This window comes from Candoia aspera, chromosome 1 (genome assembly GCF_035149785.1).
Source record: "Candoia aspera isolate rCanAsp1 chromosome 1, rCanAsp1.hap2, whole genome shotgun sequence".
Lineage (NCBI taxonomy): Eukaryota > Metazoa > Chordata > Lepidosauria > Squamata > Boidae > Candoia > Candoia aspera.
Window position 1 is genome coordinate 26,097,570 of NC_086153.1, and position 26,051 is coordinate 26,123,620.

A 26,051-nucleotide genomic window follows, 5' to 3' on the forward strand; every position below is an offset into this window, starting at 1 on the left:
CATGACATTCAAAATTCTGCCCATTCCTAGATTTCTAATCTTGCTAATTATGATACTGCAGGCTTGAATAGGTGAGTTGGATTTATACACTGAATGGAGGATGGGTTAATGTATTTTTAAATTTATTTATTCAAATTATATAGCCTCCCATCTCACATACATGACTCTAGGTAGCTTACAATAAAACAAATAAAAAATATAGTATAAAAAATAAAAGACATAACAGCCAAGCAACAACAACAACAACTATCAACACAGCCAGGAGATGGGCTCTGTCAAACACCCAGGGCCTCAAGCTCAGGCACAAGTTTTCAGGGCCTTACAGAAGGCCAGCAGGGATGGGGCTAATCTAATCTCAGAGGGGATGATATTCCAAAGGGCAAGCTCTCCTTTTGGGTCCCCCCAGCTGATACTCATTAGCCAACGGTACCCAGAGCATGCCCCTCCTGCCAGATCGGGTAGGAGGGCAGAGACAACTGGACAGAGACAATCCCATAAGTAACCCAGTTCCAAGCCATGAGGGGCATTAAAGGTGACAACTAGCAACTTTCTAAGAATAATATGGGAATTTATTGTGCAGATCTGCCTTAAAAGGCTATTTGACACAATCATGCAATAGAACCCTTACCTCATGATGCTCACTTGCAAATCTCCTTCAACTCAGAAAAGCACATTTAAAAAATAGATTATTCCAAACATCAGGAGCTATTCCCTTCAGCCAGATTCCTACTCAGCCAAGGCCACCATTAGAAAATGGATTCTCCGTGTTGAGATTTTAATGACATGTCTCAACCAGTCATCTGAATTTATCTTGATTATCATCTTCCTGCTTCAGCAAAGGATCGTTACTTTGTTGTGGTGCTGGAGCTTGAGCACCTCAATGATGCCGTGAGCTAAACCATGAAGGGCCACCCAAGACGCGAAGGTCATGACAGAGAGGTCAGACTAAACGCGATCCCTGGGGAAGGTAATGGCAACCCACCCCAGTATTCTTGCCGTGAAAACTCAGTGGATCAGTACAACCAGAGATATGTCGGTGTACCATCGGAAGATGAGACCCCCAGGTCGGAAGATGGTCAAAATGCTACTGGGGAGGAACAGAGGATGAGTTCAACTAGCACCAGATGTGATGACGCACCTAGCTCAAAGCTGAAAGGACGGCTAGCAGCCGACGGTGCTGGTGCTGAACGGCGAATCCGATGTTCTAAGGATCAACACACCATTGGAACCTGGAATGTAAGATCTATGAGCCAGGGCAAATTGGATGTGGTTATTAGTGAGATGTCAAGATTAAAGATAGACATTTTGGGCGTCAGTGAACTGAAATGGATGGGAATGGGCCACTTCACATCAGATGGCCACCAGATCTACTACTGTGGACAAGAGGACCACAGAAGAAATGGAGTAGCCTTCATAATTAATAGTAAAGTGGCTAAAGCAGTGCTCGGATACAATCCAAAAAACGATAGAATGATCTCAATTCAAATTCAGGGCAAGCCATCTAACATCACAGCGATCCAAATATACGCTCCAACCACAAATGCTGAAGAAGCTGAAGTAGAGCAGTTCTGTGAGGATCTGCAGCACCTACTGGACAACACACCTAAAAGAGATGTTATTTTCATCACAGGAGACTGGAATGCTAAGGTGGGCAGTCAAATGACACATGGAATTACAGGTAAGCATGGCCTGGGAGAACAAAATGAAGCAGGACATAGGCTGATAGAATTTTGCCAAGACAACTCACTCTGCATAACAAACACTCTCTTCCAACAACCTAAGAGATGGCTTTATACATGGACTTCACCAGATGGACAACACCGAAATCAGATTGACTACATCCTTTGCAGCCAAAGGTGGCGGACATCTATACAGTCGGTAAAAACAAGACCTGGAGCTGACTGTAGTTCAGATCACGAACTTCTTATTGAACAATTTAGGATCAGACTAAAGAGATTAGGGAAGACCCACAGATCAACTAGATATGAGCTCACTAATATTCCTAAGGAATATGCAGTGGAGGTGAAGAATAGATTTAAGGGACTGGACTTAGTAGATAGGGTCCAGAAGAACTATGGACAGAAGTTCACAACATTGTTCAGGAGGCGGCAACAAAATACATCCCAAAGAAAGAGAAAACCAAGAAGGCAAAATGGCTGTCTGCTGAGACACTAGAAGTAGCCCAAGAAAGAAGGAAAGCAAAAGGCAACAGTGATAAGGGCAGATATGCCCAATTAAATGCAAAATTCCAGAGGTTAGCCAGAAGAGATAAGGAATTATTTTTAAACAAGCAATGCGCGGAAGTGGAAGAAGGCAATAGAATAGGAAGGACAAGAGACCTCTTCCAGAAAATTAGAAACATCAGAGGTAAATTCCAGGCAAAAATGGGTATGATCAAAAACAAAGACGGCATGGACCTAACAGAAGAAGAAGAGATCAAGAAAAGGTGGCAAGAATATACAGAAGACCTGTATAGGAAGGATAACAATATCGGGGATAGCTTTGACCGTGTGGTCAGTGAGCTAGAGCCAGACATCCTGAAGAGTGAGGTTGAATGGGCCTTAAGAAGCATTGCTAATAACAAGGCAGCAGGAGATGACAGCATCCCAGCTGAACTGTTCAAAATCTTGCGAGATGATGCTGTCAAGGTAATGCATGCTATATGCCAGCAAATTTGGAAAACACAAGAATGGCCATCAGACTGGAAAAAATCAACTTATATCCCCATCCCCAAAAAGGGAAACACTAAAGGATGTTCAAACTATTGAACAGCAGCACTCATTTCACATGCCAGTAAGGTAATGCTCAAGATCCTGCAAGGTAGACTTCAGCAATTCATGGAGCGAGAATTGCCAGATGTACAAGCTGGGTTTAGAAAAGGCAGAGGAACTAGGGACCAAATTGCCAATATCCGCTGGAGAATGGAAAAAGCCAGGGAGTTTCAGAAAAACATCTATTTCTGTTTTATTGACTATTCTAAAGCCTTTGACTATGTGGACCATAACAAATTGTGGCAAGTTCTTAGTGGTATGGGGATACCAAGTCATCTTGTATGCCTCCTGAAGAATCTGTATAATGACCAAGTAGCAACAGTAAGAACAGACCACGGAACAACGGACTGGTTTAAGATTGGGAAAGGAGTATGGCAGGATTGTATCCTCTCACCCTACCTATTCAACTTGTATGCAGAACACATCATGTGATGTGCTGGGCTTGAGGAATCCAAGGCTGGAGTTAAAATTGCTGGAATTGCTGGAGTCTCAGATATGCAGATGATACCACTTTGATGGCTGAAAGCGAAGAGGAACTGAGGAGCCTTATGATGAAGGTGAAAGAAGAAAGTGCAAAAGCTGGCTTGCAGCTAAACCTGAAAAAAACCAAGATTATGGCAACCAGCTTGATTGATAACTGGCAAATAGAGGGAGAAAATGTAGAAGCAGTGAAAGACTTTGTATTTCTAGGTGCGAAGATTACTGCAGATGCTGACTGCAGTCAGGAAATCAGAAGACGCTTAATCCTTGGGAGAAGAGCAATGACCAATCTCAATAAAATAGTTAAGAGCAGAGACATCACACTGACAACAAAGGTCCGCATAGTTAAAGCAATGGTTTTCCCCGTAGTAACATATGGCTGCGAGAGCTGGACCATAAGGAAGGCTGAGCGAAGGAAGATTGATGCTTTTGAACTGTGGTGTTGGAGGAAAATTCTGAGAGTGCCTTGGACTGCAAGAAGATCAAACCAGTCCATCCTCCAGGAAATAAAGCCAGACTGCTCACTTGAGGGAATGATATTAAAGGCAAAACTGAAATACTTTGACCACATAATGAGAAGACAGGACACCCTGGAGAAGATGCTGATGCTAGGGAGAGTGGAGGGCAAAAGGAAGAGGGGCCGACCAAGGGCAAGGTGGATGGATGATATTCTAGAGGTGACGGACCCGTCCCTGGGGGAGCTGGGGGTGTTGACGACCAACAGGAAGCTCTGGCGTGGGCTGGTCCATGAAGTCACAAAGAGTCAGAAGTGACTAAACGAATAAACAACAATCATCTTCCTGGGGTACTGAAGCTGAACAGGCTTTTCCCTATACAGCTAACACATTGCCCATGATTAAGCTCCATCTCACTGAGGCTTGCTCACTTGATTCTAATAACATGGCAGCTGTGTGTTGCTTTTTCTATTACATTGGGTGCATTATAGGTTTTCCACTGCTTCTGCCAAGAGATTTCAAGTGGCCTTACTTTTTACTGGTCCAGTATTTTTATTAATTCTGAAGATTCCTGCTGCAAGAATGCTCTGCGTCCCAAGGACCAGTCTCATGCAGCTGCAGTTTTTATAGCTGTTTTTGCAACACACCACAATTACACATGGGGCACCATTTTGTCCAGTCCATTCCAGATTTGACGGAACTAGGTGCTATAGCAACGACTACTATTTTTACAGGTCATTCTGGAATTACAAATTGTGCAATTCCAGAAGTTTGCTCTAGGATGGGTGTTCTCCATGGCTGTTGTCTTGCTATTTCTGAGAGTTGCTGGCCATGAGTTCATGACTGGCTGCTTTGGTCACTCATTGCCAGCACTATTCCCCTGCAATATTAGGCAGGGATGGAGCTCAGCCATTATTGATTGCACCTTCCTGCTTCACCCTGCTTCTTTCAGAAGAGCACTGTACCCATCTTCAGAAATAACCTTAATGACAAATAACAGGGGCAGAGGAAGCCCAGGTGCTAAATGATAGGTGGCAGAGGCTGAGCAGGGGGACTGCACCTGTAGCAACTGCCATTTATTACTCAGGTAACTTGACATGTGGTTAAATGAACCATCTTAAGCATTCACATATACTTGTCCAGCTCTCCCTCATGCTTGGGAGAGTGATTGTTGGTTATTTCCTCACCAATAGGTAAAGCTGATGGGAAAGGAGAAGAAGCCAGGGGAATCCACCACCCCCTTTTCTTACACGGCCTGCAGTATGTAAGGAGAACACATCTGCCAGCCTTGTTACTGGGTCAGGATGGGGCAGCACGCTTTGTACCAGCATTTCTTGTTGCTGGCTCAAGGATTAACTCAGCCCTGAGGGAGAGCCCTTCCTGGATGTTACATTTATATGAAGCACATACTCTTCTCAGGCACACAGCTCTTCACTGCTGAAGACTGATGCCCTGTTCCTCTGTCTCTTCCTCTCTTCCACACATCCCTTTTTCAAAAGAAAGGTATACAACAACCGAAACAGTGAGCAATTTTAATGTATTCCCTTTTACTATAGCTGGCCTAAGGAGAGGGGAGCAGCACTAGCCAGAGACAAAGCATGTCAGTTGGAAGGAGATGGCCTGGCATCCACAGCAAAATGGGCTTCATGCTCTAGAAAAAGTGTTTTTCAAACCTGGCAACTTTAAAATGTGTGGACTTCAACTCCCAGAATTCCCCAGCCAGCCCCATGGGAATTCTGGAAGTTGAAGTCCACATATCTTAAAGTTGCCAGGTTTGAGAAACACTTCGCTAGAAGGTCAAAATAGAAAGATTAGTGCTAGAAGGAGCAAAGGTCTGAATTAGATTGTGTTGTGTTTCTGGGAACCAGTGTCTCAGTGCTCTTTGTCCTATTCTGAAGTTATTTTTAAAATTTGGTTAATATTCTTGGAAACCAAATGAAATGGGAAGCTGATATAGTATCAGATGCAGGGGCTTTGAAGTACCTTTATCCAGAAGAATGCCTCCAGGCCCAAAGAAACACCATAAACCTTCTTAAAAAAAACAACATTATGCAGTACTTTAGGTATACTCACCTGCCCAGGAAGGGGGAAAAAAAGGTAAGCTGGGTGGCAAGAAAGAATATCTGGGGGACAGGAAGGCTAGAGGGAATGGTAAGAGTAGCCTCATCAGTTTGTTTTCTGGTAAATAAGTAGGAAAGGAAGGCTTTTTATGAATTAGCATCTCTCTCTTTCCCCCAGCAACCATTTTGAGAGAGTTCTCAAGTGCTCTCAGAATTCTCCGTATGCCTATAAGCTCCAAAACGTTGCTTAGGAGTTGGATTATTTTATGGCTCAGCATATGGTAGGAACCAAATCCTGGCCCAGCACATAGCATTAACTCAATCATCATGTTAATATGATTTATTTCTGTGTCTTGTTTGAAAACATAATCATGAAACAAACAATGGCCCATCAGCAATAGCCCCTTGTTTGCCCATATTTAGGAATTAAATGAGCACGAGAGTCAGTTTGGTGTAGAGGTTAAAAATGCTGGATTGGAAGCCCAGACATGGTGAGTTCTAGTCCTGCATTACGCAGGAAGCCAGCTGGATGACTTTGAGCCAGTTACTCAGCCCTAGGAAGAAGGCAATGGCAAACCACATCCAAAAGTACTGCCAAAGAAACTGCATGGATTTGTCCATGTAGTTGCCAGGAGTCTAGACTGACCCAAAATAACACATTGACATGAGCCAGGCAGTGTAGCCAACAGGAAAAGGCTGAAACTAAGTAAAGCACATGCCTTCTATGCAAAGGACTGCAAATTCAGTTCCTCATATCTACTGATGATTAAACAGATCTTACATTACAAATAACCTCTGCCCTGGGCCACTTTCAATCTGTCATGCTATAACCTGGGTTAAATGTAACCACATTCCCTTCAGTTTGGGCTGTTACCTTCATCAGAATAACATACAACTGATCACCTATCACATAACAAGGCTTAGATACGAAAGAGGCAGACAAGCAAGCAAGCCTTTAGAAAATGCAGTTTCAAAGCCACTAAACATTATCTTCACCATGCATTTTTCCCTCTTCAAAACAAATTCCCACTCCATTTATCAACATGAAGTTGGAAGAGGCTGTTCAGTAATACAGTATCTTTATGCCATCTCTAAGCTGTACCTTAAGCTGTAAAGCACATCACACATCTTTCATGCACACAGAGATTAATTCATGTTACCTAGATTACAATAAGGGCTACAGGTGTCCTGCCTACTTGCAAGAGGGCTGGACAAGAACTGAGGAAACCCATGTTCAAATCCCCACTCAGCTATGAAGGCCAGCTACTATCTGTCACATAGGCACAGATATTGGCTTGAACTCCCAGAGGTAAGGCATGCTGTAAATCAAATGAATAAAAATAAAATAAATAAATGATTCTGCTCCTTTTACTAAAACAAATGCCAGGTTATTTTTGTGCTGTCTTCTTTATATCAGAGGTATAAAAGTCCAGATATATGGGGAAAGGAACGTGAGACTCAAGCTACATATAGCAACCATCTGAGTTCAACAAGTGAGGTAATGAGGTAATAAACTCTAAGAATTCTAAGAATTCAAAATCTAAGAATTTCTGTACATTGAACAAAGAATATTAGGCAGTGTTAACAAAATAAGCAGGTTTATTCCTCCCAGTGCTATAAACTCTGATCAAGTTCCTGGATATCTTTGATAAGGTATTCACAGATGATAGGTGTTACAGTACCCAGATTAGCAAAGCCAATCTTACAGCAATGGTGTGACTGTACCAAGGGAGAAACTCTTAAAACTTTACTGTGGCAACCACATTTTACTGGTATGGCATAGCCCACTGGATGGCACAGGGTGATGTACTATCCTGAAGCATTTTGAGATACTTCTGGAAGGCAGCTATTTTTCATCTCTTCCAAGCTACTATATAATTGTTGAATGAAAATAACAGATTTTAAAGCAACCCTCAGACCACCTATTAAAACTGAAAGTCAGAAAAGTACACCATTTGTCAGTCTGGAGACCACACTTGACACCCTAATTATATGCTGGGGCTACACTCCAAAAGTGGATGGGATAAGAGTTTATGGGATAAGTACAAATATTAGTTTTAATTATTTGACATTGAAATGGAATTTGAATTGAAGTATAGTGGTTAAAGTTTTGCATTAGGACTGAAGAGACCCTGATTCAAGGTGGCATTCAACTGTGGAGGGTCCTTGGTTGACTCTGGGCCACTCACTATCTTCCAATCCAACCTATCTCATATCCCATTTCTGTGAAGAAGAAGAAAAGGAATTGGAGGAAGGAATGCTATGCACACTGGCTTAGCTCCTGGCGTTTACCACCTAGAACACCATTCTACCCAAGGATTCACATGGCCCCCACCCTGGCCTTGTTTAAGTGAGCTTTTAAAATCTGGGTCTGTCCTAACAATGTAAAAATCAACAGACAATTAAGATTACATCAGGCAATCACAAAATTGTTTCCAAAGACAATCACAGTTTAGAGGTGGTCATCCTGCTACCCAAAAATCTGCTGTGGAAAATCCTGTGTTTTATTCTTAGTGGAGAAGAAATGACAAGAGAACAACACCATCAATTAGCAAAAGCAATTCTCCAGCTAGGGTCTGGTCTGAGCCAGAAGTGTAGCTGGACATCCTAGTTCAAGATGATGCAGCCTCCAAGCTGCTCACTTGCTAGTGTGGTACCACTGCTGGCTGCACTGGGCCTCATGTATCTGACTGGCTACAGCTGCTGTGGTTGCAGCCAGGGGTGGGCAGGACACAGCCCCAGAGTTAGAGAAACCATCTCAGCAGTAAGAAAACAATCAGAGGGTAATAAGCCATGGGTAAGACAGCCATCCAAGGTGCTCAAGGCCTTCTAATATGCCTACAAAGTTCTAGCCCAGAGCATCTAGTTCTTCAAGTCACAGCTCAGGGCAAGTCAAATTAAATATGCTTCCCTTGAGATGGGGGAGGGCTGAAGGGGGAATAGCCAGGGAGATTCTTCTGCATAGTTGCTTTTCACCTTTTTTCAGGAACTTCATCCAGCCTGGAATGCAGACGGGCATAGATGGCGGGGATGACATTGAAGTTAGAAAATAGAGCTATTGTGTCCAAACTGTTTTCCACATTTTTTTTTAATCATATGGCATAGCAGTTCGGTGTTCATGCTGCTTTTTTCTTGTTTTCCACATTGAAAGGTGTCTTGTCTTTCACAGTTAATTAGAAAAGAGGATTCCTCCAAGTATGGAAGAACAATTTCCTTTGGATTACAGAGGTAAAACAGATGGGAAGATGGAGGTGATAACTTCAGTTTTAGCTTCCATCAGGCAAAATGGTATTCCATTTACAATATAATCAGAAAATCTCCCACCATGTTGTAACTTTTACATGATTTTACTCAGTGGCTGGCTTCACATGACATGACTTGTTATGCCATAGTCTGTTCATGGTTTATGGAATAAACTTTAATTGCCTGGGATTCCATCAAATGCCAAGTCATGAAATTTGGTTTACAATCCACAGTGACTGGGTTCATACAACATGCTGAGTAAAAACCAAATAAATCTCATTCTACTGTTATGTGATATGGGAATCCAGCCAGTATCTGGAGTTGGCACCTTTTGATTTCAGCAGCTCTGGACTTAGTTTTGGAATCCCAGAAAAAAAAAAAGGACATTTGTATTACAAGACAGTTCTCCAAGGGTATGGACAACAGCCATTCCCCATCCCACCCTGAAGTTGTGCATTTTGATTGTGATTGGGGTTTGAACTCACTGAAGGATCAGTTAGTTTAACTTTAAATGAGATCTGAGAAAATCTATTTCTGTGCCCGGAGAAAGAATTTCATTCTTGAAAGGAAGCTGATTGGTTTTGGCACAACTCAAGTGTGGTTCAAAAAAAAGTTGTTCCATTCTAATACAGATCTCAGAATCAGTTATACAATTATCAGAACCAAGATACAAATTTCAAGTTATTGGAATATATTTATCAGGAACTGTGATCTAGCAAAAAAGATCAAAAGGAAGAAAAGTGTTTATTTTTTAACTATCACCACCAGCAATAGTACAAAATACAGTTTTTTGTACAGATGCATGATATGCAAATGGCTAACATGTCTACTTTAATATTATTCTCGAATACATTTATTCCCATTAATGGAACCTATGTCATTTCCCTACTGTATAGTTGTTGGTATCCACCCATTCTTCAGATAGCAGAAAACTATCCTGGCATGAAATTTATTGTCCACTTTGGCAATCCCTATCCTACCGTTGTTACCTCTGTGTCAAGTCATTGCAGTCATTGCAGTCATCTGATTTCCCTCCATTGTAATAAATGATAAAGCTTAGCAGGTATTATACACCTTGAAGCTACCCTTAGACAATGCTGGAATAAAGAAGAAAGTGCTATTTTAACACACACACACACACACAACCTACAGATGACTAAAGTCTGTTTCAGTCATAGACAGGGGACAAGATGAAATCAACAACATGAGGACATTGCAGGAAAAAAAAAGATATTGCCACATGTTTATACAGTGATTAGATGCAAGATGGGGAAGGTATATTCTTGAGTTCCTGGATTAGTTTAGGAATATAAAAAGTTAACATTCTTTATTTAGAAGTATTACTTGGTGCAGACTTAGAGTAAGACTACTCCACTGGGGCAAACACAGCTTCTCTGTGAATTGCCAAGACAATTATTAATGTTTTGTTTGGTTGGGTCTATGCTTTTGGGTCTTGAGAATTCATGTTATGGAATGGAAGCCTTTTTTGGGGGGGGGCAAGCCAAGCTACACATGGTGCATCATAGCACTGGTGTTGTGATTTCTGACCTGACACATTTGCATGTAGGAAAATACAGTTAATATGATTATTCACTATGTTTCTTAATTCCCTCCTTCTGTCATATTAAAAATCACATATTAATAACAAATTTTGGACAGACTCTGAGGACTTACCCAAGCGTTGTTGGTCACTTGCAACCCTGGCACTTTAAGTTATATAATCCTGACCTTACAGAAAGTTCAAAAAATTGTGGACTAATGTCTGTGTATATATATACTTTCTTATTATCAAATTACTGTTCCATTGAAGCTAAGTTCGCTTCAGATGAAATGCAATTCTCAAGCATGCTTAGCTACACTTTTGCTTCTGATCTGAACGCTGGTTATGATATAGGTCAACCCCTAATTACCTGGCTATAGCTGGTTATCTGATCTGAAGTTGCTAGGGTAGAAAAATTCTGGAATTGTATTTAGTGCTTAATTTTTCTACTAGGGTAGAAAGATTGGGAATGGTCTCATAAATTTATTCATTTCAGTGTAAATAAAATTACTAGGAAATTTGGTAGTTTCAATGCCATTTGGGAGTCAGGTGTTGCCTAAATCAAAATAATAACAATAACAATAACTGTTTTTCTAGTGATTATCCCTAGAAAGCACATGAGAGAAAGATATACTCCATTATTCAGATTCTTTTTTTCTCCAATGCAAATTGATTTTTTAAGCCAGTGAAAAAAATTCAACCTGAATCTCATGCCAATGGTGAAATAAATTAAGGTAGCTAATAAGTCCATTGTGGACTCAAGAACTTATCATCAAATAATACAGATAGAAGGAGGCCTTGTTAGCCATTTGGTCAAATTTCCCGTTTGATCCAATGATTGACATGATCACCAGCAGAGAGCCAGTGTGGTATTGTTGTTATGAACCGATTAAGTGACGATCATTTTTTAACCTGTTGCTCAGAGCATCAAGGAGCTGCATCTCTTGAAAGCTCAATGCAGCCACTTTGCTGCGGCAGCAGCCCCGGTGGACATGCCTCCTCTGTACACACCTGCAGACTCAGAAGATCAGAAAAGGCCTCAAAACAGCCACACAGAGACTTCAAAAGACATAATAGTCTCTACATAAAAACAGAATTCAGATGGTTTCTGTGGTTGCTTCTCCAAATTCTTTGCACAGACTTAACCAACTTCTAGAAAAGACTTCTTCATGTCAAATTAGTAGCCCACTCAACTCAGATTTCTGTCTCCCAGAATGGCAAGCAAAATTCAGGCAAAAGTTCATAGGAAGTGCAGGTAGTGACAACTGTCTCATTAATCAATAACATCTGGCAGTCAGAGCTCTAAAATCTCTCAACATGAAGGCTGCATTTTTGCCAATCATGGCTAGTAGCCATCCATATATAACTAGCTGGCCAAGAAACCTAATTATTTTCCAAAGCAATTCATACTGTTGGCAGTCCTACAGTTTAATTATGTATCTTACTTGGTCCATTGATACACTATTAAAATTTACACAAGAATGAATAAAAATGCTAAATACTGCATAGGAAAATTTTATACCTCTGTCATAATTTTTGGTTATGAAAATATTTGTTAATGATTTGAAGTGGGAACAAAAATTTATTTGGTTCTGCCACAGCAACATTTTAAGAATATGCTGTCCCATTTTAAGAATGGATCACTTTTCTTATTCACCCTCTTCAAATCATATTTCATTCATTTTCTCCCTTCCCATTATAACCATCAACCATCATTTTGATTTAGCCATATAGGACAACTTTTACACTTCCTTCTTCACCCACCAGAACAGATGGACATCCCCAAACTGAGTATCTCTCTACTGGAGTACTGCAATATGTCCTTTGCAGTGTTGTTCTTGATGGGAGTATCAGGGTTTCAGCTAGCACAAGTTGTTACAGGTCATCAGTTGCAAAGGATTACTGACAGAAAGCATATCGTACTAATCCTGATTCATCTACACTGACTTCTAACTTGTACCCAGGCCAGTTGAAAGGGCTGATTATTATTTCTAAAGTCATGAAGAGACTAGGCTCTGCTTTGTTCCTTAGAAAACATTTTCTCATATATTTATATTTATATCTGCATGCATACATGCTTTATATATGTCCCATTGCCTTAGATTAGTTGATAATCAACTCCATGTTTCTTTAACAAAATTACATCCATAATATACTTCATGCCATATCTATGCTTCAGACTTTCATCATCTTTGTGTAAATCATGCTGAATTTGAATTCTCATAATATAACTTTTTACATTTATATGTGTACATTTCCATGTATCATGAACAGTATTGGATCAGAAAGCAAACTTGTGAAGACAGAGGTGCAAAAAGGCCTACGAGTGAAATGGAATACTGTATAATGTACAGATACATTATAATGTCATCTGCCTAAATAAACCTGCTGGTTATTTGCAATCTAATCCTACTTTAGAAGACTTCTGCTGAATCAGAGTGAAAGCAAAGCACCTCACCATCACTGAGAGGCACACAAATTGGGTTTGAAGCCAAAGCAGTGCTCCTGTGTTCAAAGGTATGCTGCCTCAGAGCACAAAAGTTCAATTAATCACCATAACTGCTCCCACTTTAAGGCCATATTTGTGGCCATAAACATCTTGCAACAGAGAGTTCCCCAAGTTAATACTGCACTGCATGAAAAGATACTATTACAGTTTATAAATCTTTCTGAACATCTGTCAGCATGGAAGAAACAATTTATGGGAAAAGGCAACTAGAATAACTGTACAAGTTTCTGCTTGCCCACACATTTGAAAGCATAGTTAAATTATTTACTCGTGCATGTAGATAGCTGGTAGGACAATAAAACTGGACCAACACACGATCCTGATTCCAATTTGAAGCTGTATTTGAGCACATAAAATGTGTGCAACTTTACAGCATTTGAACATGAACTTGCACAATTGTTTCCAGTGTTGTGCACCAGAGTGACAGCTAGGAATCTCTGTAGCTCCAGATACAGAGATTCCTAGCTGTCCATTGCAATCCATCTCCAATAAGGATTACATTATATAACCTTGGTTCCTAGCTAAACTTTTTACATTTTTCAGGAAGCAAATTATGACCCATTAACCTACTTGTGGTTACAGCTTAAGCAAAAGTTATACTCAAGAAAGAAACAAAGACATTTTCTGTCTTGGCCTTAACTATCCAGTGTGTGACATTCACCTTTGAGCAAATAAATGGAGGATGGCAACAGAAACCACACAAAGCCTGAAACGCTACTGCTTACCGCTCTCCTCTAGCACTCATATGAAACTGTTACACTCATCTTTCATATCAAAGATGGGCAATCCAAGTCCCTAAAGTTGTATGCGGTCCCAAGTCCCTTTACTACAGTCCCAGGATGCAAAGCTACTATAACCACACAGCTGAATTTTGGAGCATGACTGCCGGCAATTGAGAGCATAGTTTCTTATCATGCTGACACCAAAGCATCTAAAAATGTTACTATGAATCCTTGAACAGGCCAAAGACGAGTATCAAACAAAACTCTCAAACTCCCAAGCACACAGAAAAGAGAAAAATCTCACCTGTATTTCTGGTATGCCCCTACCTGCTTTGTATTCTTGCCCACCCACTATATCTCTTGATGCTCCCCTTCCCCATAGAGAGGGAGATCAGGCCACTCACAGTTTTGTGGTGGCAGCTGACCATCCGTTACCTTAGGAAGCTGGATACGACCCTCCTCTAAAAGCAGAATTCAGACCTACATTTCCTTGATCATTTGTGGTATCTTTGGCTCCAGCTTCCCAGCAGCCTCCTAAAAAGGAAGCAGAGAAAGGCTGCTAACAGGCCAATCAATAGCTCATATCTCCTGTTTGAACTCCCTTAGTAGAAGAACCTATTCATGCTCTTCTGCCTTCTGCTGTCCTGGTTGATCCTTAAGATACCTTATCTGTGCCTTTTCTAGTTCTGCTTCAGCATATCTATCTCATTTTGATCTAGCTAGGCCCCCTTGGCCATTCTAGTTCGCCAAGTTTTACTGCTGAGCAGGGCTGACCCTACAACTAAGATCCCTACAACTAAGATCCTTCCTGGATCGGGAGGCCCTTCGAACAGTCGCTCATGCCCTTGTTATCAATCATATAGACTCTCATATCTCTCATCTAGACTACTGCAATGCACACTACATGAGGCTACCCTTGAAAGTATCCAGAAGTTTCAGCTGGTCCAGAATGCAGCCACGCAGGCTGCTTTTGGTGCCCCTAGAAGGGCACAGGTAACACCGCTGCTACGCGAGCTGCATTGGGTACCAGTTTGCTTCCAGGTCCAATTCAAGGTGTTGGTTATCACCTTTAAAGCCCTACATGGCATGGGGCCAGGTTACCTGAGGGACCGCCTCTTCCCCATTACATCAGCCCGTCCCACCCAATCATGCAGAGAGGGCATGCTGCGGACCCCATCTGTAAGAGAACTCCATTTGGCGGGGTCCGGGGAGCGGGCCTTCTCTGCAGTAGCTCCCGCCCTGTGGAACACGCTGACCCTGGAGGTGAGGTTGGCCCCATCACTCCTGGCCTTCCAGAGGAGCCTGAAGACCTGGCTCTGCCGCCTCGCTTGGGACAGAGAGGGGAATAGTTCTACATGGGGATGGCTGGTATCTTAAACCACTCCTCTGACATACGGGCTGTATCAGATTCTTCTGCCACTTGGGCATTTTTACTTTTTTTACTCTTATTTTTACATTTATTTATTAAGAGTAATTCTATATTTATATATCATATTTATATTGTGTGTTTGTTGTTTTAATCAATTATATTATTGCAAATCGCCCAGAGTCCCCCGACAGGACAAGATGGGACAAAATAAACAAATAACTAATGAAGCGTTGCACAGGGGGCAAACATTGGGGAGAGTGTGGCAGGGGGTGATGCGCTGGAGAACTGAGTAGTTTTGGCATACCACCTGCCCTGTGTACTCCAAACTAACCTCCTTTCTTTAGATTTAGTGGAGATTGCGTTCCCACGTCAAAGGAAAAATAGTATTGGTTTGATCAGTTTTTGTACATGGAATTGATTCAGGCAGAACGGGAGAAATATTTTCCTTGCATCAGACAGAAAAATGGCCCTGCTCCTTCAAAGACCCTTGAAGCCTAATTCCTTTTGAAAGCATGCTGACAAAGTTCCTCCCCAAGTTACCATCTATGTACCAACAAGTCCCCAAATAGCACACATGCACCCATACACACACCCTCTTGCTTTGTTTTATTTCATGTGATTGGCTCCAGTGCTTTCTTAAGTCTGCAGTAACTTCTTCCTTCTAATACTATCTCAGTCTGACGAAACTTCATAGTGGTGATGAATATCCAAAGAGCTTTTGGTCTCAACAAGTATGTGTGAATAAGCAAGAAGCAGATGTCTCAATTAGCTCATGATCCAGAAAAAGTAAGCAGAATTTCTCTTGCGGCCCCCTTATAATTCCATCTTTGCCTAGACTTCAGAGCACTCATTCATAAAATGCCTGAAGCGTCTGGATGGGTGCCTCCTATCCATTTTTGAAAAATACTTGAAACAGGTACACAAGTAAGACAGGCAACCCATCTTCAGAGTATTCCACTATAAGATTAAAAAAAAAAAGCTTCCAGTAACACAGAAAAGCAGAGAGCTTCTTTTTCAAAAATAGAAGCAGGTTGAGTCAAGAATTTTAGTCATAGCTTTGTAGTTGAACTTGTGTTTGTAAGCAAAAGATCCCAGATTCAGTTAGTAACATTTCCAGATCACACTGGGAAAGACTTCTATTTGAACACTATCAGGACTTATCTTCACTCATGTGGTGTCTTGCAAAGTTTTGAACCACATCCCTATGTTCATGCTCCTCAGAAATGACGGAAGATATAGCCTAACGTATTTGGAGTCTATCAGCATAGGGAAGCATCACATACTGTATACAACACTGAGTTACCGGGCCAATGATTTGATTCAATGTAAGGTAACTTCCTACATTTGGAATTGGCTGTAGCTCACTGATAAAGAAGCTGAAATCTATGCAAATGATCCAAAATTCAGTTCCTAGGATTTCATGGGAAAGCTGGAAAAAGTTACTATCTAAAACACTTTTTCAGTCAATGTATACAGTACAAGCCTCAGCTTGATATATCTATGGTCTAATCTTTAATAAAATCGCTGGACCCTACTGTTCTGGACAATTTTCGTCCAGTCTCCCACCTTCCCTTTTTGGGGAAGGTGGTTGAGAAAGTGGTGGCTTTGCAGCTCCAGAGGGTCCTGGAGGAAACAAATTATCTAGACCCCTTTCAGTCAGGTTTCAGGCCGGGTTATGGGACAGAAATGGCATTGGTCGCACTTATGGATGATCTCTAGCGGGAGCAGGATGGTGGCACTGCATCCATCCTCACTCTCCTTGATCTCTCAGAGGCTTTTGATACCATCGACCATGGTATCCTTTTGGGGCGGCTCAGGGAGTTGGGGGTGGCTGGCGTAGTTTTACGCTGGTTCACCACCTTCCTCCAGGGCCAGTCCCAATCGGTGTTGATAGGGGAGGAGGGATCGGCCCCACGGCCCCTTCTTTGTGGGGTGCCACAGGGATCAGTACCCTCCCCTCTCCTTTTTAACATCTACATGAAACCGCTGGGCAAGATCATCCATCACCATGGGATGAGGTACATGCTGATGATACTCAATTGTATATCTCCATCCCGGGTGAAGTAAGTGATGCCGTGACCACCCTCTCTGAGTGTCTGGGGGCTGTGGGGGCCTGGATGGGGAACAACAGTCTTCAACTGAACCCTGGTAAGACCGAGTGGGTTAATGGTTCTTCCGTATGCAGGACATTAACATCTCTAGTTCTGGATGGGGTTGCACTGCCCCAGACAGACCCGGTGCGTAACTTGGGGGTCCTCCTGGACTCATGGCTCCTGCTCAAAGAGCAGGTGGCACCCGTGGCCAGGAGACCCTTTGTGCAGCTACGTGCTGTGCAGCAGTTATGCCCCTTCCTGGATCAGGAGGCCCTTCGAACAGTCACTCATACCCTTGTTATCTAGACTATTGCAACACACTCTACATGGGGCTACCCTTGAAAAGTATCCGGAAGCTTCAGCTGGTCCAGAATGCAGCCGCACGAGCTGTTTTTGGTGCCCCCAGAAGGGCACAGGTAACACTGCTGCTGCGCGAGCTGCATTGGGTACCAGTTTGCTTCCGGGTCCAATTCAAGGTGTTGATTATTACCTTTAAAGCCTTACATGGCATGGGGCCAGGTTACCTGAGGGACCGCCTCTTCCCCATTACATCAACCCGTCCCACCCGATCATGCAGAGAGGGCATGCTGTGGACCCCGTCTTTAAGACAACTTCATTTGGCGGGGTCCAGGAAGCAGGCCTTCTCTGCAGTAGCTCCCGCCCTGTGGAACATGCTGCCCCCAGAGGTGAGATTGGCCCCATCGCTCCTGGCCTTTAGGAGGAGTCTGAAGACCTGGTTTTGCCACCTCGCTTGGGGTGGAGACAGGAATAGATCTACACGGGAATGGCTGCTATAGACCACTCCTCCCACACTTGGACTGTTTTAGACTCTTTCACCACTTGGACTTTTTATCTTTACTTTTATTTATATTATTTATTATTGTATTTTTATATTGTATATTTGTGATTGTTGTTTTAATTGATTGTTGTAAACCGCCCAGAGTCCCCCAATGGGAGGAGATGGGCGGGGACAAATTGGATAGATAGATAGATAGATAGATAGATAGATAGATAGATAGATAGATAGATAGATAGATAAAAAAAATAGCATAGTATTTATGTCATCATTTTTAAGGATTATGTTGAATGTAGTTGCTACACATTCCTGCCACCTACCCTTTGTAAAGCCCTCCTGACTAAGGGAAATTTCCATTTGCCTCTGAGGAACAGGTCACAAAACTGCAAAAACTTGCATATGGTTATTTGAAACATCTGCTGGTGACCAAAACATGTCCTCAGGATTGCAGCAAAATGATAGAATCATAGGAAAACTAAAGTCCATCAAATTCAGCAGGATCATCATGGGCTGGGGTTGACATCTTGCCTCTCAGCTGTCCCTTTACATCTATTCATCCAAAGTCAACTGGACTCTTCCAATAAATAGACTGACAAAGTGCCAAGTTGTTGCATATCTCAGACACACCTGGATTACAGCATCATTCAGCATCCCATTCCTGAATGTATTGGCTAGGATTACCAGAGAAGCAGAACACTCAGGTCTTTGCTGCCCTCTAGTAGTGGCCCAGATTTTTGGCTGATAACACTTCCAAGTGTGCTCATGCCTTTCTATACATATACAAAAAATTGTTCTCATAATCAGTTGGTGATGCATTATAAGGGTTCCAGATTCCACTTCAAAAAAGCAGTTCTACAATGTAACAAATATATCTCTTCAGTTACCTTAAATTAGTGAAAGATACTTGTATTTCCAGAACCTTATAAAAGAAATTTAATCAAATCAAGCAGTTCATAAAACTATGAAAACTCAGTTTATTCAATCAGGGATAAGTTTCATAAAATAAAAAGTAATTATTTTCAAATTTCTCCAGACATTGTCTCACACCAAGATCTTTTCATTTCCATAAATTTGTCTAGGTAAAGGTTTCCCTTGACATTAAGTCCAGTCATGTCCGACTCTAGGGGGCGGTGCTCATCTCCGTTTCAAAGCCGAAGAGCCAGCGTTTGTCCATAGACACTTCCGTGATCATGTGGCCGGCATGACTACATGGCATGACCACTAAATTTGTCTACCCTACTTCAAATGAAATGACTTGCCAAAAGTAAGCAGACAATTCTTCAAGTGTAGTGAGAAATATTCAGTTGTATTTCATACTCACAATTGCTGTTTTCACATTTTATACCTAAATAAACTTTCCTATGACATAACATGATGGCCTGGTTCACAGAGCATTGTAAAACAATAGCTGAGTTTCCCAAAATATATTGAAAAACAAACCATCCATCCTAATTTTAGCCCTGTATGGCATGTTATGAAAGCCCATCTTTCTCTTCCACAGGTCTTTCTCTGAAAATGCCCTCATGCAATTTAACTTATCAGTGTCAGATAATGGGAAATATTTTCAGTACCATTCTGTTTTTGTTTTTGTTTTGCATTTGCCAAACCAATAAATAAACCAAGGTCAAATTGGAAGGTTCCATTAGTACAGTATCATTTAAGTAAGGTCACTTTTGAGGAAACTTGACCCTGGGAACTAAATAGTTGTGTCCAATTAATTTTTTGTAGCAACAGTACAGAAATGGTTTGCCATTGTATTATTCCAAGGCATTTTTTCAACTTCCCCATCTAGCCTACAGGCCTGGTATTGCTTGGTGGTTCCCCATCCAAGTACTAATGAGGTCTTACTCTGCTTAGCTGTTTGAGATCAGTCAAGGTCAGCTAGATGCTGCCACCTAGTTGGGCCACTATCACATGCTTCATTTTTTAAATGATCCCTTTTCAAAAATTTTACAGACCAGAGGACATATACCATAAATGTCTTACTATAACATCCACATACATATCCATTCTTATGAAGGGAAGCCAACTTGATATGGGCCATTTTACACTGAGTCAGTTCCCCCTTCCAATAAATCCTTCCAAACGTAAACATTTCACCAGTCCAACAAGCAATAATTCAGCTGCTGGCATGCTGTCTTTCTGGATTAGTCCCACCATAGCATTCAGGAGTAATTCAAATGACGGCCATAGCAGCAAGAGGAATGGTGTTATTTATTTATTTATTTATTTTAAAAAGCATAATGTATGAAATGACACCCACAAAAGGTTATTGGTGATTAAGTATTTGTTCAATAGACTTTTGACAACTGCGTGAGGCCCCCAAACAGATGTTCTTGTCCTAACCCTTAAGGAAATGTTCAACATATCCCAATTTTAAATACAAATCCTCATCATAGAGAGCAACATTTAGCAAAGCCCTTTCTTTGGTAGATTTCACTTGGCTGCAAGGAACATTTAGAGCTTCAGAGATGGGCAAGGATTAAGTGAGACCCTTGGTAGAATAAGACTTGTACAATCCTATTTCTCAAATACAATCAGTTGCTTCTTTCCATCCCAAGACCACTTTTCCCAATGATTCAGCTTCTTCCAGTATGTCAGAGATTTTTATTTGGTGGTAGAGTGAGTATAAGAACCCCCACCGCCTAGAAAATACACTCTAATTCCCATCTCGATACACAGCTGCCAAAAGAGATGGGTAAATTGCCAGGCACACATGTATTTTCCTCCAACAGCTGCCTCAGCTTATATGGTTGATACTTGGGTGTATATGGGAAGGAGGGGGAGAAAAGATTTGGGCACAAATCCATCTTTCATGGTACAGGCAAAACTGAAATCTCTTGTTACAACCTTGCCCTGCTTGCACACATCATGTTCTATGCTATAACGAGAGAGAGAGAGAGAAAGAGAGAGAAAGAGAGAGGGGGGGGGGGAGAGAGAGAGAGAGAGGAGACCGCCTGCCATAAAGCGGTGCAAATGACATTTTGAAAAAGCAAGAAATTTATTCTGTTGCAGTATATGACTTCACCGGCGTATTTCCCAGGTTGCAGTTTCATACAAGCTACCCACACACGCTTAGGCGGGTGCTTTCCTCCCCTTATTCCCCCCTCCCTGATCTTTCCTGTGTATCTCAATTTTTTCCTTGAATGTTTTTCCCCGCCGGCACCAAGCTGGCTTCACCCCCAGCCTCTCAAATAGGTGGCCTCCATTTTAAATTGGTTCAAAGCAAATTCCTCAGGAACTGCTTTAACCTCTTCCAGCTCGTCTGAACATCTTTCATCAAAGCAATGCCTCTTCCCCCTCCCCAACTTCAGAGGTAGAAAACTGATCCAGCCCATGTGCAATTTAACCCCACCTGACTTGTTTTACCCTCATGATTTCACTGAAAAGGGTAAACATTAAGTGAATATATCTCTGCACACTCCATTTAATTTCTAGCCCCTCACAACCACCACTCCCATCATATTGCAAAGACCCAGTTTATTCCACTTGCTAATTTCACATATATAAACAGACCTTTTCATACATGTACATAGGCACATGCACATGCACAAACACACACACACACACACACACATACATTTTCATCTTCAAAAGGGGATTTCAAATCCTTTCATCTCCCAAACTTTATCTTATCCTGTTTGATTAGCTTATATAAGCCAATCCACTCTTTGGATTGATGCCATCCCCGAGGCATCTTATGCACTTTGATGGCTTCACAACAACTTAAGAAAAATACTCATTCATTTTGGTATCCTGCTGTGACCCTTTTTGCAAAACTCCATGTATCCATCCATGCACATGTGTGAATGCACATGCATGCAAATCAAGCAGGCTCGGAGGCAGCTAAGGGCCACCAGCCGCCTTTTTTCTGCAAAGATTTCCTCTCTTAGCAAAGGTCTCTCCAGGACACCTTCTGCATCTTTTCCCATAGTTCCTTTCTTGAAAAAGAAACCAGAGTTATTCTAGAGCTCCCCCTCGGCCAGGCACGGGCATCGACCTTCTTTTCAATACTATACCTTCAGGAAGCCAACCCATGTGGGTGGAAGAGAAGGGAGAAGGGACTCTAGTGCCATATTCACAATCACTCTCAATTTATACAGGACAGTTGTCCTGTAAAAACGACCTGACCATCATCGGAAATGCGCTGAGAAAATGATCTATAAATCTTGTATATTTGACCCAACCCTAAAACCATTCTCTTTTGGCCAGTCCTATATGTCTAGCAGATGCAAAGATATTCCCTCTGTCATTAAACAATACTTCTTTGGAGAAATAAGTCATCAGTGGCTCTACTTTGTTAACCATGTATTGCAGAGGTAACTGTTCTTCCCTTTCACTTGGCCCTATGTTAGGTCAGAGAATTAATCTAGCCACCTCAGGTTTTATGGATTCTTTTGAGGAAGACTGCCCCCACCACCACTCCAGTTATTGCTGTTCATTTTTATTTTTAGAAGTCCAAATACATTTCTATACCATCTCTTTCTCTCCCTGTCCTCCAGTACTGAGGTCTAGAATTGTTGTCCTCTAGAATGAAGTATTCTCCTCTTTGCATCCTTAGCTACTGTGCTCATTTATTCAGCCAATACAAATCAGATTGTGTTCAATGGGACTTACTTTCAAGGAAGGAAGTTTGCATGGCATCTCATCTCCATTGTGCCTCCTTGGTAGAGCAGCAAAAAGAGAACTTGCTTTTCTCCAACATACTCTAGGATGATTGATTTTCAACAGCTCAATCTAATGTGGTAACTTCTCCAGTGTAATGTCTTCCATGTATGTTGGGATTGCAACTCCTAGGAATCATGGCAGTTCCACTCCCAACATAATGGAGAACACCAGTCTGGAGAATGCTACATCACTGAGTCTCAGTCTTATCTCAGATTGGCATCATGCAGATCTACAATTTAAAAAGGTAAGATCTGGTCCTGAATACATATTTCTGTTAAAAGGTGATCCAGAATTAAAGATTACTGTCCTATGAGATGTACTCCAAGGAAATTTTCCTAGATCACCTAAGGAAGAAATGTAGGATGTTCTTCTTATTTCTTACCTATAAAGGATTTAAGGTTATGTTCTCTTAATGATTTCATTCTATGCTATCTTCTCATCCCAGAGTCTGGAGAACATTCAGATTTTCTACCTCTTAGTTATCTTATCAGAACAAAGCCAACTAAGAAGGTAATTTTAGAATGAAGTAGGAGGTGACATCTGGAGATACCAGGGTAGAGAAAGCTACTCTAATATGAAGGGGAGTCCAGCACATCTGGAAGGTACCAGATGAACCAAATCTATTTTAGAGGATAACCAGAGCATCTTTTCTCACTAAAATGTAATCCTTGGCCAAATACCTCAACGATGTGATTTCTTTTTTGGCAATGCCTTTGAGGATCTCAATTATTCCAGATTGGAGCTTCTTTTCTCCATAATAGTTTAAGGGCATTCTGTCCACAGGTGATTTCAAGCTTTGTAGGGAGATAGAAAATATTTCAAGAACTAAAAAGACTATACAACAGCGTAATACTGTTTCTTCTTGAAATGTCCCGACTGCAGTGGTGCATTCTGAGAGGTGATCTTATTAGTTTCCTGGGAGGGGAGGCAAGATCAGGATAGGCAAACATCTTCAAGATGGGTTGCTTTGAAAGCACCTTTTTTTCTGCTGCATCCTGTTGGCTGATGTGTCTATGTGTGTGTGCTTCCTTTGCCAAAACGGACAACACAACTGCATTCCTGGAGGTGACTACAAGTTGTTCCTCTCTATTTGAGACTTCCCTAATCCAGACTATTGGATTACACCACACACACACACACACACACACACACACACGGCCGCAACTGGGGGGGCAACCGGGGCATGTACCCTGGGTGCCACGCTGGTGGGGCGCCAAAATGAGTGCTGGGGGGGCGCCAAAATGGGCGCAGAATCCATGTTTGTCCCGGGTGACACAGACCCTAGTTGCGGCCCTGCACACACGCATCAGACAGTACATCCAAGTTCTCTGGGAATTATGGGGGATGAAGTCCAACAAATCCAAAGAGCTCTAGGTTGGGGAAAACTGTTCTATTTCTTCAGCGTGTGTACAGAAAGCACGTACAAAGCACGTACATGTGTGCATACACAGGTAATGTTGCTCCCCCAACATACCAAATTTTAAGAGCAATCCTGTCCTGGCCTCAGTGGCTGGCTCTGTGCTTCACGCAACTGAGCATTCCCTTACGTCACTTGGCATAAGCTTTTGAATAAGAATATGAGATTGCCTAGCTCTGCCTGAGATTTGGGAGACTGGAAGCCTTCTCCTTCTCCCCTCCCCGGCCGTTTCTGCATATGCGTTAAGTCTTTCTGGAGGTTGGAGGAGAGGGTACCCCTCTCATAAGAATCCTCCTCCCTCACGGGGAATCTGGAACGATTTGCCTCCCTCTGATCTCCCCCTCCCGCCGCAAAATCTCTGTACGGAAATAGGAGCACAGACTTTCCCCCTTGTAATCCAGAAAAGGGGACATCTCCCCACCAGGGAGCCACACACACAATTCTTCATTGCAAACTGGGGACGGGGGCCTTGCACCTTTCTAGCAGCCATGCATTACTTGAGTGTGCTCAGTCAGCCTTGGAGGTCACCCTTCCGCCGCCTGGGGCGCGCCAGGGCCGTAGACCTCCGTACCCGTTCCCCCCTCGGAGACAACCCCCCTGCCCCGTTTCTCGCTCCCGCTGCCTTCCTGCCCGCCCCGCCTTACCTCCAGACCTGTCCCATCTGCAGCAGGTGGATGACAGTCTGCCAGATCCAGACGGAAAGCCTGCAGAGGCGCTGTGCGCCGGGGGGGGCGGCGTGGCGTCCCGGGCCAGCCCGACGGCCCCCTCCGACCGAGCCCATCATGGGAGGGCCGCGGCTGGTGAGGCCCTGCACGGCCCCCAGGCCTCCGCCGGTGTAGTCTTGCACGAACCATCGGAAGCTAAGGATCTGCACCAGGACGGAAGGCAGGAGGACGAAGGCCAGCGTCAGGCCGCACCACAGGTAGTCCCGCCGGCCGTAGTGGTCCAGGGCCAGCCAGAGGTCGGTGCCCACATCGCCCAACAGCACCAATAGCGCCAGCACGATCCACAGACAGTCCAACCACGGCCGCTCCACCGCCAGCGCCACGACCGCCGCCGAGGGCGAGGGCGGCTGCCCGTCGGCCGGCTCCAACGGGTCGGTGCCGCCTCCCGGGCCCCCCGAGGCCGGTCCCCCGGCCCGGCCCAGCAGGCTCCGTAGGCAGGCGCTCCGGCAGCCCCAATAGCACGATGACGTGTTGCAGCAATGGCAGATGTGCATGGAGCTGCTGCCCCCGGCCTCGTCCCCCGCGCCGCCGCAGCCGCCCGGGCCGGCCGCGCTGGCGGCTGCGGCGGTGTGGTGCGGATGATGGTGCGGGAGGTCGTCTAGGTTGTGCAGCTGCGAGAAGCCGCTGCCGTCCGACTTGGCCGCCATCACCTCCGCCGCCTGCCGCCGCCGCCGCCACCGCCACCGCCACCACCAGGCTCCCCCCTTGCTGCCCGGCCCGGCAGCCCGCTTCCCGCCCGCCCGCTTCCCGCCGCCCTCCCGTCCGTCCTCCCTTCCTTCTTGCCTGCCCTCCTCCCGCCCGCCCTCCTCCCGCCCTCCTCCCGGGCCCCTCCGGCCGCAGGGCTCGGGATGCCCTCCCCACCACCCGCCGCCGCCGCCTCCTCCTTTCCCCTCCGCTTCCGGGGGAGGAAGGAGGCGCTAAAGACCAACCGGGGCCCCCATTCCCTCCTCCTCCTCCTCCTCCTCCTCCCCCTCCTCCTTCCAGACCCGCAAGCTGCCGCCGCCGCCGCCGCACAGGAAGGATGGGGCTGGGGGACCCCTAGTGCCAGTGCCGGGGAAGAGCCAGCGCTCCACCGAAGGGGAAGGAGAAGGAGACCACCCCGCACGTCCGCCCACGCCGCCGCGGCTGGCATTGAGGGAGGAGGGGGGACACCCTCGCGTGGCTGGCTGGCTGGCTTGGACCAGATCGGCCCGGTCTCCCCCT

General features: G+C 43.7%; 1 protein-coding gene across 1 annotated transcript in view; it reads right to left on the bottom strand.

Annotated features, from left to right (window-relative positions):
* Positions 1–25,495, bottom strand: part of XKR6 (XK related 6) — a 166,845-nt gene extending 141,350 nt beyond the window's left edge. The window contains exon 1 of the mRNA XM_063300923.1: positions 24,768–25,495. Coding sequence (XP_063156993.1) covers positions 24,768–25,495 — 728 coding nt within the window. The remainder of the gene's footprint in view (positions 1–24,767) is intronic.
* Positions 25,496–26,051: the final 556 nt, after the last annotated feature.